Here is a 13,778-nt window from a genome sequence, read left to right as displayed (position 1 = left end):
GAGACCTAATTTTTCCTTACTGTACTTATTTACGTTGTAGCAGCTTTTACATCAAAACAAGACCCAAAAAATTCAGTACAGAAAATCTACCTTGCAACATTTTGTCTAACGACTTTTCCCCGTTTTCGAGCCAGAAATTTTCAAAATTGTGGGCGGCCACAACAATCGACGTCTGCTGCTTTGAGCCTTGTTCGTGATGTGTTCGTGTAAGGCCTCAGCATTTATTAAGGCGAAAGCCTTTAATGCCTCATACTGTCGTTAGCAGACGCGTCGGCAGGAGTGTCGACAGACGCGTCGGCAGGAATGTCGACAGACGCGTCGGCAGCCGTGTCGACAGACGCGTCGGCAGATTTGACCGCCTTCCGGCGTCACTGCTTAAAAAGAAACTGCGCCGAGGGTGGGAATCGAACCAGGGCCTTTGGCATTTGAAGAGATGACGCTGCCACTCCGCCACGAAGGCTCAAGGTTCCAGCATGAATAAAGGCGCATCTAGTGAATGCATAGGTTTCATAAATAAAATAAAAGGAATAAAGCAAGGAAAGGAAAATAAAAATAAGAAAATAAGCAAAAATAAGAACAAAATAATATGGGGTATGAAAATAAAAATAAGAAACAATAAAAACAAGAGAAGGAGCAAAAATAAAAAATATGAAAAATAAAAAAGTAAAAAAAAAACAGAGCGCCAGGAAACGCTTTCGCCTTGCAGCACTTTAGAGAGCCAAAGTGCCCCCTGAATATTTTGATTCCACCTTGCCGCATTCCCTCAAATTTATATTGCACTTTCTAACAAGAGTGAAGGTAGTAACCATCAGATTGTCAATTTATTTCATAATCAGAAACAACAGAACGCCTAGATGTGGCCTACTCCAAATGTTGCCTCCTTGAGAGTTAAGGGAACGAAAGCTTCGTAGACGCTAGCTCGTAGCACAGAGTAGCATTAGTTTCTCTCGTTTGAAAAGCACCACTAAAGCCTAAACTGTTGCTTGGACTTCTTAATATTTTGTTGCGAGAGTGAATATCAGGTAACGGTACATGGCTCTTGTCGCCTTTTAGTGAGAATGTATTAATATTCTACGTATCTCACACAAACAGATTAAAACTGCGGTTCTCCTGTATGATGGACCTCTACCGGTACCCTATGGATTCTCAAGTTTGCAGCATAGAGATTGCGTCATGTAAGTACTGAAATCTTTTTTCTTTACATTAAGTTATTTTAGTGCGAAGCTTACATTGCATTCCTTACGTCTATGCCACACGCAGTTTCCAAAACGACAGAAGAACTGCTGCTCAAGTGGTCAGACAGCCAGCCAGTCGTCCTTTTCGAAAATCTCAAGCTGCCGCAATTCGAAATTGAGAAAGTAAACACATCATTGTGCAAAGAGAAGTTTCATATAGGTAAGGCCGAACTCCTTTAAGCACCTATTGCCCTACGGGTGCCTTCAGTGTGTCGAGGTATGACGACATCTGGACGCGTATCATATGAGTGAATATTTCTTGTTCGCATAGCACAAAACTGCAATCAGGCTGTTTAGGATGTTCTGAGTGGGTCCGACGGACTCGGATTCACAGCTGCTATTCAGGGGCAAATCACCTAAGTAGCTTTGTTTTTTAAAGGCACCAAGTTGCAGTTTGCGATCAGGGTACCACCGCAACAGCGCATAAATCTCCTGGTGAACGACGTCAATGGCTAGAAAGTTCCTCAAAAAATGAGCTGTCTTCTTTCTTCAAAATAAATAAGAAGCAGTGGTCTTTTTTGTTCTAAATAATTAAGAGTCAGCAAGAGTCCAAACCTCGTTTTCTTACAGAAGCGGCTTCTGTTCATTTCATGTTTCTGTGCATTCCTACCCACTAGTCTACGTATCTCCCCTGTTTCTGTTTTTTTTTTAGATGAATTCATTCTAACAGAAAACTGGAACAATAGATTTCTCTTAACAAAAAAAAAATTGCTCGCAAAACGTGTTTAACCAATCTTAAAAGTCGCTAACAAGAAACAAAGTGTTTGTCTTTGTAATACATTAACTTTTCGCAGTAACCTCACTCATTTCATCTGGCGTGTGTTGCAGGATACAGCGAGACTTGTCTAAAACTGCCTCAATAACGCCGTAATATTATATATTATTGCCGTGCAAGAGAATGAGATAGACCACGAGCTGAGATGTTGCAATCGCCATTAAAGCCAAAACAAGAAGCCTGTAAAACCCCCGCATTTGTAGTGACGTCTCCTCCGTCAAAGCTTGTCTGTTTGCGATGCTGCTTTCGAAAAACACATGCGTTACATATGCTAATGGCACGCCAAATTTTAGATTTTGCCAGATCGGCCGGCGCGCCAAACAAGTCCAGGACTCTAGGACATCAACTTTAACTGCGAGGCAACTGTTTCATTTTGCCAGGCACTTTTATGAAAATATAGAGGGTAATGGTCTATTCTTACCTCCCCCCCCCCCTGCTCTCATCGAGTAGTCGAGACTACCATGGAAAACGAATGTAGAACGTATCTGACGATAGTAAATCATTAATAGCATAGAATGCAAACAGCCGGGTGGAGATCCGCAGTATGTTGATTGTTATAGTCGAATCTTACCACGTATGAAAGTGTGCCCATAAACAAAACAGCTGCCCGTTTTTAAATGCGCTTGTAAGGAATTCCTTGGTAGGATCTAAAATTTAAAACATTCTGTACGTATGCTCAAACTAGGGGAAATGCTGTAGCAAGCCGTGCATCTCTAGTACTCCATATAATCGTGAAGAAAAAGAGCTCTACACATCAAACAGCTGAAAGCGCTGTCATTAGGGTGAAGAAACTATGCATTATAGTGTGCCCTGGTTGACGAAGTTGTCAACGAGATAACCGTCTCTGTATACTTATATAATCAAGCTCAGAGAAACACCACTGCAAGCTGATTCGCATCAGAAACTACAGAGAATGTTTATTACATTCGAATCGGAGCGAAAGCACGGATTTGTGCTACGTAGAAGACAACACCACTGCAGAATGATTCAAACCCAGAACTACAGAGAATGTTTACTACATTGGATTCGGACTGAAAGCATGGAGTTGATTTACGTAGAAGACGACGATGAGCAGGCAGTGCCTCGGGACGGAGCAGATGGAAGTTGATGAAGATGACGCTCTCCAATGCACAGCGCGAGAGTGTGGTACAGTTTAAACGAGATGTGTTGGCTGCTGCGAAAGAAAAAAAAAAAGGCGATAGCCTAGTGGGCTCTCTGAGCCGCTCTTAAACGAGATCTATCCGCTCAACCGCGAGTTCGAGTCCCAGTTATAGATATTGAATGAATGTGCTATCTTTTTCATGGCTTCACCTCGAACTCGTATCCCACGCAAACTAGGTTCGTCCTCGATTTCGAAGCATTAGTCGCTGCGGGACGGAGCAGATGGAAGTTGATGAAGACGACGCTCTCCAATGCACAGCGCCAGAGTGTGGCACAGTTTAGCGCGAGGCGTGTTCGCTGCGGCGATAGGCTAGTGGTCTCGCTGAACGGCCCTTAAACGAAATCTGTTCGCGTAGCCGCGGGTGCGACTCCCAGTCATGTATATTTAATCAATTTCTTTTTCTCTTTATCATGGTCTGACCTCTAACTCAGCTGAAGGTCAAAACTAGGCACCCGGCGATCGAAGCACGAGGTCCCGTAGCGAAGCTTTCGCTTCAGTAAAAGTTCGTGGCGTGCTCACACAATCCAGACAACGTCAATAGTTTCTATCTCTGTGATAAAGCGCTCTCAAGTACCAATCCATTCCTGTGACTCCTCTATCTGTTAGTGCCTAGTAACTTCGTATAGTGGGGATAAGGCAAAGTGCTAGAGATGAGGAAGCCTTCTTCAGATTTGTCATGATGTTAGCATTGAGAAAGGTCGAGATGAAGGGCGCCCTTCATTCTTTCCCTATGTTCTTTTGCAACTGTTTAACAATGGGAACACCGCGAAACATGTGACACCACGCCCTTTTTTATTTACATAAGTATATTTTCCAAATTGCACGTTATGCGGAGTACTAAGAAAAGGTTGGTTTGTTTATGGGGTTTAACGTCCCAAAGCGACTAAGGCTATGAGAGACGCCGTAGTGGAGGGCTACGGAAATTTCGACCACCTGGGGTTCTTTAACGTGCACTGACATCGCACAGTACACGGGCCTCTAGAATCTCTCCTCCAAAGAAATTCAACCGCTGCGGCCGGGATCGAACCCGCGTCTTTCGGGTCAGCAGCCGATCACCATAACCACTGAGCCACCGCGGCGGCTACTAAGAAAAGCTTAACTAGACAGTGGGCGTGGGTTTCTAACGCCTAAGCTTATCGCAGTGAAGGCAGGTTGTCAACCACTGATTGCTCATGTCTGTCACACGCTCATTTGCTCCTTGTTACCTTCTCCGCGTATCGTTCACGCCATATAAGATGGTTGAAAGGAACGAATACACGTCTCCTCCCTTAAGTGTCCTTCAGCACTTCATGCTAGCGCGACAAGCGCAGTGCAGTATCGACAGTTGCACAGCATTGATTTTTTTCTTGTTTTTTTTTCTTTCAGGAGAGTATAGCTGCCTCAAGGCTGACTTCTACCTTCAAAGGTCTCTGGGGTACCACATGGTACAGACATATCTTCCCACTACTCTCATTGTGGTGATTTCATGGGTGTCCTTCTGGCTCGACGTGGACGCGATTCCCGCCCGTGTCACGCTGGGCGTCACCACGTTGCTCACTATATCATCCAAGGGCGCCGGCATCCAAGGGAACCTGCCGCCGGTCTCCTACATCAAGGCCATGGACGTATGGATCGGCTGCTGCACGTCCTTCGTATTTGCCGCCCTGCTGGAATTCACCCTGGTCAACTACCTGTGGCGGCGACCGTCCAGTAAGAAGGGCCAGTGCACAGACGTAAGGCACTACGCTTACTGTTTAGTTAAGCAGTCAGCAGTAGAGACACAGAGGACCAAGGGAGATTTTGTGGTGCCCAGTAAATTGACGTCATTGCTTCCCCACCCCTTAACGCTCTATCCCACTCCCACACTCGATCTCTCCGCTATCCTGTGGCTCCTAATGGCACCACTGTATTTTCATTTTGGTATGCCATTAATAACATAAGAATCGTTGTGACTCCCACTGACGTTGGCAACATGCAGATAGGCTCTCGAACTGCAGCGTTGTAAGGGACAGGAAACGCATAAACATGAACTGAAAATAGCTAACAGCAGCAAGCGCCGTTTCGTCGCGTCGTCAGCCACTTTGCAACATACTTCAGCGACAAATAGCATTTATGGCTGCTACAGAATGCGCACTGTAAAGTAAACCAAACCCAAGCTCAAAACAGTGGTATCCGCCGTCTGAATTGTTCCATTTGCATTCACGGGGCTGATCCGGCACAAATATTCTAGGCATCCAATAAAACGCGGTCTCATATTGCGACACGCATTGAGCGTCGACATGCAACTTGCGCCATATACGCTGGTCGTCCCCGTCGTCACATCGCCTTCTCCGCTAGCCACGCCTCGCGTTGCTCGAGCCAGGATCCCGAGGAACGCATCTTTCGTTTCCCGTCGTCATTCACTACATACGCTTCGCTTCACGTCGCTAGGAGGCGTAGTCATCACGCACAGATTATCCGAACTCCCTCTAGTACCGTCTAATGAGACTCCCGTAATTATACTGAAGAAACGTGAGCGAATATGCTGTCCGCTCACGAAGTCATTCTAAAGTGATTTCGTCAGAATTTTTAATTACTTAGTAAGCCTTAACCCACATTTCCAGTAGTTGGATCCTCAGGTGATCGAAGCAGTCTGCTAGAACCACGTTTTCAACCGCATTTTCCCTCTTTTGGTATATCTTGCTGCCAGTAATCTTTTCCTTTGAAAGTCGTGAAGACAGATGCTGTCCCTGCTCGTATCCAGGCCGCGTCTATTTATATTCAATATTTACTCTGAGCCTAAAATCCGTTAGGTACTACAAGAATATCCTCTTTGCTTTCGTCGTCGCATGTCTAGCTGAAATTTTCAGCCGGCGCTGAAATCCCTGAATGTAACTGGATTCTGGCACATGTCAAACTCGAAGCGCTGGGTCTCGGAGAACGCTAGAACTTATCTAGAATTCCTTTTAGTTTTATTTCTTCCTAGACTCGGGGGTATTACGGCGTGCGAGACAGGTTATCTTCGAAGCTGTACGCAATGAACAGACAGTCGCAGTGCACTTCAAACCTGTGCGGGGCATTTGCGATGCACGAAATGCTAGGAGGCAAAACATCATCGACTGCTCGGAGTATGAAAAGATTAAGAATTCAGGCTGATATCATTAAGTGCCGATTTCCATGTCACACGCGCTTAGAGCCTACAGCACAATAATCACTAGAATCGTTGAAGCGGCAACCAGTACTTTTGAGACGATTGTTAAATACACTGTAATTTCGCTCCTACTCCTTTTCTTTCTTTATTTACCCCTTTAGAAAAGCGAGAGTGCAACCATGCTCCTTGAGAAATGCATCCTAAAATAGTGTAACAATAGCTTTTGCTTCACTTTCGACATCGCAAGGGGACGCACAGCGCTTGTATTACGAAGCGGAGGAACACAAGCGAAATGCATTTAAAGCAAGGCCGCATCTGCACAGTATTCTGAGCAGCCGTTGTTACGGGCGTACAAATCATTCATGCTTTTTTGTTCACTACCTTGCTGTCAATGTGAGTTTTGGTACAAAGTACGGAGCATTTTGACAAAGTCTGTAGCCAATGGAGCAGTCCAGTCGACTTTTTAGTCGTTTTGCTTTTGGTACATCCTAGGCAGTGTAGGAGATCTGTTCAGAAATGCGCATCGCTGAACAGGGCTGCCGTAAAGGACATGCGAAATCGATATTTACGACGTGTGGTGCGCTGTACGACCTTCGCTGCTGAAGCGCCTGAATTGCCCTGTCAATCTGTTCTGGTTCCCCGTCCGAGAAACAAGCTTCCAATGGCTGAACAGGAAAAAAAAGAAACACCTACGCAGCAAGTGAGGCAAAAACTCGACTCCTGTGTAGGACACGACGACATCAGCTTTTTTTGTTTTTTATCTCCGTGTCTCCGCCTTCCCAGGCTTTGAATTCAATCGCCGATGCAAAGCTTTTACTTTTTCTACTTTGCATCGGCACGACCCTAACTTGCTCCTTCTGTTTCTGCAGCCTAACGATGTCAAGTAACTGGAAGCGTTCGAAAAAGGAATGGCATACTCTTTACTCTGTGGGGGCCATTTGTTTATCTTTATCTGCTTCGTAACACATTTTCCTTGGGTTTTGCACGACGCGTGATGAAACAGGCCATCTATTTTCCTGTCGCCATGGGTGTCGAGTTATCACCAATTATCTCTGAAACTGAAGAAAATGTAGTGGAAAGCCTGTGGTACACTTCTGAAGGCAGCTACCAGAAAAATTCATTTCAATGAGCAGGACTTGTGCTGAAGGGCATTACACATAAATAAAAAACCAGCGTCAGCGAGAACTTTTGCGTCGTATTCTACAAGGTCGTTGCAACTTGACCGAGGAATTGCAAGAAATCCCGCATAAAAACCACATGATTGCTGTCATGTTACTTCTAGATGGGTGTCTAGCGTCGATTGCAGAACGTTTCTTAAATATTAGCATCGGCAATGTGAACAGGAATATTTGTGGGCAATTTTCACTTTGCAGGTTCCACTGGGTGATCTCCCCAATGATGGCACAAAACACGAAATATCGGTAAGTGCTTGAATACTTACTGCTTACTGCTGTAAAAAAAAAAATCGCGTTAGAAACTCTTCGCAGCTTTTGTGCTCAGCGGTAAAAAATAAACAATGCCACAGAAAGCTGGAAGGTTTAGGCATAATTACTAAAAAATCTCAACTTTGAATGTTTGGCGTGCTCATAGGCTCCTGATTAAAGATTGCCTTTCTTTTCATTGCGCCAAAAAAAGTACTGTTCTTTCTTTTTAAACAAACGCTTTTTTCTTCTGTACTTTGCAGCACACAGACCGGAAAAACTGGGGAAAAAATAACGGCCTATTCTTGCATCAAACTGCACGACTCCGTAACTTTACGGACTTGAGTTCTCCGTGCGCCTCTATAAAGATGTTTGTGGTCATTTTTTAAGCCATTTTAATTTTTACAGAGCATAAAGGAAGCTTCAAAGCAGTATTTCTTTAGCCTCTCCACGTTTGCACTCGCAAAATTTGTCTCCTCTCATTCCTTTAGTGGTTCAAATGTCAGCCATTGTATTCTATAAATAAAGTCAAGTGTTCAGGAAGTACTTTCTCATGGTTTATGGGAGAAAATTCTGCCGTAGGCAGCTGTTTCGCTTAGGAAAAGGCGCTCCACACTTACAGCAGTCGTTGTTTGCCCTCTCTGAGTAATGACCCTGGCATGAGCTCATGCTTAAATTGCAAGTTTAAGTAAACGCAGGCTTCTTATTGCGCCGGCAGAGAAGCAGCAGCACGTTCGCCTTCCGTTGAAATAAAGAAGAAATAAATAAAAGATTGGGAAAGTCGCCGGAATAGCTGAAGCAAAAGCGAAGGGGCAAAGGCAGAAAACAAGGGAAGCTTGAACTTGCTGCGGCTCGGAGGAAGAAGCAAAAGAAGCAGCGAGGTTGCACAATTCATTCCGGCATAGCTCTCTTTGCTGATCGGAACAGCAAGCAGAACAAAGAGCCCCGCTGCCTCGATCTTTCCTGCGAATGGCGTCCGTCTTGCCGCTTCCTTCAGAACTCAATTTCTGGCCCCCGCTATGCTGACACACGGAATGCAAAAAAAAAAGAATAAATATGTTAGTGCAAGGCAATCTCGCTCTGCGCAGTGAACGACGACGCGAGGACCCGGAAGGGTAAAGAGAGAATTGCCGCCAGGAATCCTGAGAAAGTGGCGAGGGTGAAAGCGTGGATAGAGGAGGGGAAGGCGGACGGAGGAGGGGGCATTTGTAGTTGGTGTGTCGGGTCAAGCTGCCACGATTGTTCCTGCGCCTTCTGTTTCAGGCGCAGCTCGTGCTGGACAAGAAAGGGCACACCGAGGTCCGCACCTTGGTCCAGGCGCCGCGCAGCGTCAGCAAAGTAAAAGCCAAGCAGATCGACCAGCTGAGCCGCGTCGGTTTTCCCGCTTTGTTCCTGCTGTTCAACAGCATCTACTGGCCCTACTACTACACTAGGTCATAAAGGACAACTTTGCGTTTTTTTTCAATTTGTGTCTTTTCTTGATACACATGTCTTGGTTAGGGCAGAGGATTACTTTGACTCGTTCCGTAAATAAGGCGGTGATATATCATCCCCAGTGGACGAAGAGCCAGACGCGCTCCTCGTAGAGCGGGGTAGAGATTACACGTTACTTTGACGTCGGACTTCCCGTTAAGTGCGTTGCGATGTCTGGCGTCTATCAGCGGATTGCTAGACCTGAACGAAAAGCTTCAGGTCGCTATACGCTTTCTTTCTGTGCCTTTTACCTGCTAATCAAACGACTTTTTCATGGGAATGGGCACAAAACAGAGAAAAGTACTTAAACTTCAATAGGCTTTCTCAACAAACTTGCGCTCCCGCTCCATCAAAAACAAAGTAAATTAAAAAATGAGGCGTCACAAGAGGCAAAACAGGAATTTGGAAACAAACATCGATAAATAAAGGATGCTTAGCTTCAAGAAAAGACTACGCGCACTGAATAATACAAAACCAATAAGCTTCAAGTGGCCTAGTTTACTAAAAGCACAGTTCGTAAGTACCTCACCGCAAAAGGCTGATGGCAGTCTAGCTAAAATAAGCTCTGCTGCACTCCTTCGCAACGAGTTTATTTAGAAAAACGATTACGTGGTCTTCCAAACAGACCGCAAGCAATGCCGCACCTGCCGTTTTCTAACATTTCGTGACATGCAGTAATCAACGCCTCTTGTGGATTTTGCTCGCGAAGGCCTCCTGGAGACGGAGCTGCTTTACGACCAATTTAACTGCGCCAACTCGCTAGGAATTAGAGAGCTGACCGTCGCATTTGACCGCGGCCATCTGCAATTAACAACACTTTCGCCTGCGCCATATTATTTGCCGTTTCACGCCATTTCTGAATCACCACCATGAGAGGAAGTTAGTGCTTGGTTTTTCTGTCCCTCGTGGGAGACCTTCCAACACAGAGTCCATTAAGCGCCTGCAAATGACCATCCATTGCCTTGACCGTCCGTGAAGGTCATTTGTCACGGTGTCAGTCGTCATTTGTCAAGTGGAAGCTGTTAGTCATGGCTGCTGTGTGTAATCTGTTTAGCTTATACGAAGCAGAACACTCAGCCAAAGCCGTCCATTAGCAAGGAGTGAAAATCCGTGCTTTTGGAACGGCACGGAGCACGTAGTACCGTTCCTATACTACTAAACCAGTATATAATCATATAGTTGTCATTAAGGTTCACATAATGACGATCATTAAGGTTCACGTAATGACACGGTATGTAGGAAATCATTTTTTTGTGATGAAAAGCCCTGATCATCCGTGATATTGCTCGGACGTGTGATCAGCAACGCAATGAACAGGAGCAACAAAAAAGAGGACAAGCACATGCGCTGATGCACCTACAGCTGCGGAGTTATCTGGTCAACTCCCGCTCAAGAAACATTTACTGAAAATTGTCTCGGAAAGGTGCAAACCCTAATACCATACCTAATTAAGGCTATCTTTGAAAATTGTCTCGGAAAGGTGTAAACCATCACACCATACCTATTTACGGTTATCTTCCTGGTTCTTTGCAAAATCAATGAGAAGGTCAGAAGCTAAATAGTAATGAAATAAGGGTGAACGAGGGGGGGGGGGGGGGGGGGGCTTATTTGAAACAGGAAGTCGTCAAACATTGCACTCCGGCGCCAAAGTAACAGAGGAGCTACCCGAAGGGTAACGAGAAAACAGAAACGATAACAAGGTAGAATCCACTTTGTACGCTGCGTGTATCAACCGAATACCTCTCTTCCTAAGACGCCACGCGTTCGCAGCCTGAAGATGCACGGAGCAACCATATGTCGAAGCGGATCGAGGTAAGTAACAATGAGAATTTTTCACTTTCTGCACCCAGAAAACACGGGCGAAGTTTGTTTTATGCGCACGCTGCCCGACAGCAACCCTTTCGTGCTTCAGGTTTTATTCCACCTGAGCAGTAACGATACGAAACGAATAATATGCTCTTCACAAGTGCGCCATACATAAATCCAGGATACACACGCGAAGGAAACCTAAAGGCAAGATTTGGCTGACTAGGACTGAATTGATTTGCTTGGTCAAACACTTAATTTTTTGGCATATGAACGAATGACGAATGCAGATTCAGTCAGTGATTGGCCAGCACCTTTTGTAATATAATTTAGAAGGGTCAGGGTTCGGGCTAGTGTTCAGCGCTTTTGTTGTGTCCCTTCAATTTTGTGCGCTATGGATCCTCATCTTTTGTAATAGTTTCACAACTGAACTAGAACTTCTCACCATAGAGCTTTTTGCCGCCGTTGCCGTTGTTCTTCGGGAAGTCTTCTCCCTCGTACATGAAGTTGGAGATGACGCGCTGGAAAGCGTTCCCGCTGTAGCCATAGCCGTCTTTATACGTGCAAAGCGCACCGAGGTTCTCGGCATTCTTAGGGGCCACATCCGAATGCAACTCAATTACTAACCATCCGAGCGGTGAACCGTCGGCGCTGACGTCGAATAACACCGTGGGCAGACCCCTTTCCGGCTGTGGTTGCGAAGCTGCAACTGAGCGGACTAAGGGATAACTTGGAAAGGCCGGAATTCGGGAAGAGAAAATGGAGAAGGCGCTCGAAGGCTTTCGTTGCTTGCCTCGGTTAATCCACGCGTTTGAACCCTGCGTAATTGGCATGTGTGCTCCCAGACAAAGCGGCTCTGTCCGTAGCTGGGGCTACTCGGAGCTCACAATTACTTTCCAAGCGTTTACAGCCCAATGCTCAAATGAGTTGTGGGCTTATATGTGTGATGATTAAAATGCTTTAGCGCAGAGCATTCTGTCAGTGGCAGGCGCAGTCACGCAGATACTAAGTACGCTGTGCCAAATCAGACACCTATCCGTGAATCCTTAATAAGCATGCCCGAAGTGTCACCAGTGATGGAAGATAAGCGATTACGACAGCAGGGTTACCTCCGCCTGCGCGGAAGCACTGAGGAAAACACACAAAAAGGCAAACAAAAAGTCCTGCTGCTTCCTCCTCTACACACATGAAAGGTAGGCAAGTATAAATGTAGGATCCCCATGTCTCAAAGCATAAGACGCCATTAACAAAGTATCGACAGTAAAATCCGCATGTAAAAATTCATAAGATAGAACTGAAGTATTATAGATTACACTGCTTAGTTGATTGAGCAAACGCCTGAATTTCATAGCATCGTTTTAAATAAATTAATACCACTCAATATGCATACAGAATAACAGAACGAGTTTTTCGATATTTGGGATATTAGTGATGTACAATTGGAGTAAAGCAGCAAGTTCGGATGGTTGATGCTGGCTAATGACGCAAAGAACGTTAACTGCGCTAAATAGGCGGACGCAACCACGTAAAATGCCACACATTGCAGACTCTGAACTGATTTTATTGCGTTAAGCAAGAGGAACATATATAAAAAGCCGTAAACAACCACAAGAAAACAGAGCTGCCATGCAAAACCCAATCAAAGCGGCGACGCTGCAGCAACAATTTAGGTTTTGTCCAGATAGGAAAGCTCGCAGTTTGCAAGTGAATCAGAAGGCTGGCTTTGTGGCTTTTTTTGCATATTCCCCTTCCATTCCTCAGATGAATCAGTTCAAAGCGTTCGAATGTGCTGTCTTATACGTAGCTTGCTTCGTCTTTTCAGCGCGGGAACGTTCTTTCTATCATATACAGTTGTGACACATTTAATAAAGGTATTATGGTGCAGATGGGACAGAGTTTGGAAAACTTGCGAAAGTTAGTGGTGAGTAGAATTCAATAAATTAAATGCTGTACTTTAAAGCTGGAAAGAAGCTTGCTCCACTGAGCTGCGTAAAAGGTGAATGGAGATGTTAATAAGTCGTTTCATGCGAAAACATGCTCCTCAAAAAGATTAACACTTAGTAACCTGTAGCGAATATAAAGCGTTGGCTAGGCTAGGTTGACTGCACTAACATTAAGTCTGAACGCAGTGTATTTCAAAAATAAATCCATTCGCAGGATCAACTTTCCACCGGCCAAAAGACTCCCTACCAAATTATTTACATCGAAGAACAGGGTGTCTTGTAACCCCGCTTTGAACATACAATGGTGGAGACACTTATTAAGGCGGAAACTTGGGCTAGTTGGAAAGCGTTTGGAATCATATTTGCTAGCGCTTAGTGAACACACGGGACAAGAACACAAATACTAGCGTCTGTCCTGTGTATTTGTGTTCTTGTCCCGTGTGTTCCCTAAGCAAATATGATTCCAAATGGTGGAGAACAGGAGATGAACACACTCTTATGTATAGTCATTCACAATGACGTCAAAGTTAACTTCAGGCTTTCTGAAAATTTGCAACTGTCTACATCAAAAAAATGCTTTTGTCACAAGCTTCAATATCGCTCCGTTGAAATTACACAACTGCGCTTCAAGAGCTCCTCCGCCGTAACTGCCAGGTGATATCTTGAACGTTTACAAAATTTCATTTCAAAAGCTGTGAGAGATAGAACTGTGCGGCCTGTGAATGTCGATTTTAAAGCAAAGCAAACATTACGTACACGATATATCATAGTGATTAGAAATTAACTAAAACAACTAATCCACTTTTTATTTTTGAATTTAGGGTAAGATTATAGCGCAGTATTGAAGGCAGTCA

At 44.8% G+C, this 13,778-nt stretch overlaps 1 protein-coding gene across 1 annotated transcript in view; it reads left to right on the top strand.

The window, feature by feature from the left end:
* Positions 1-9,167, top strand: part of LOC149339226 (glycine receptor subunit alpha-2-like) — a 144,677-nt gene extending 135,510 nt beyond the window's left edge. Inside the window, exons 5-9 of the mRNA XM_089550429.1 lie at positions 1,093-1,175; positions 1,261-1,395; positions 4,538-4,884; positions 7,655-7,702; positions 8,966-9,167. Coding sequence (XP_089406555.1) covers positions 1,093-1,175; positions 1,261-1,395; positions 4,538-4,884; positions 7,655-7,702; positions 8,966-9,142 — 790 coding nt within the window. The 3' untranslated portion in view covers positions 9,143-9,167. The remainder of the gene's footprint in view (positions 1-1,092; positions 1,176-1,260; positions 1,396-4,537; positions 4,885-7,654; positions 7,703-8,965) is intronic.
* Positions 9,168-13,778: the final 4,611 nt, after the last annotated feature.

Source organism: Amblyomma mixtum, chromosome 6 (assembly GCF_055824585.1).
Source record: "Amblyomma mixtum isolate Tamu chromosome 6, ASM5582458v1, whole genome shotgun sequence".
In the NCBI taxonomy this organism is placed as follows: Eukaryota; Metazoa; Arthropoda; class Arachnida; order Ixodida; family Ixodidae; genus Amblyomma; species Amblyomma mixtum.
This window is presented reverse-complemented; position numbering and strand designations above follow the sequence as displayed.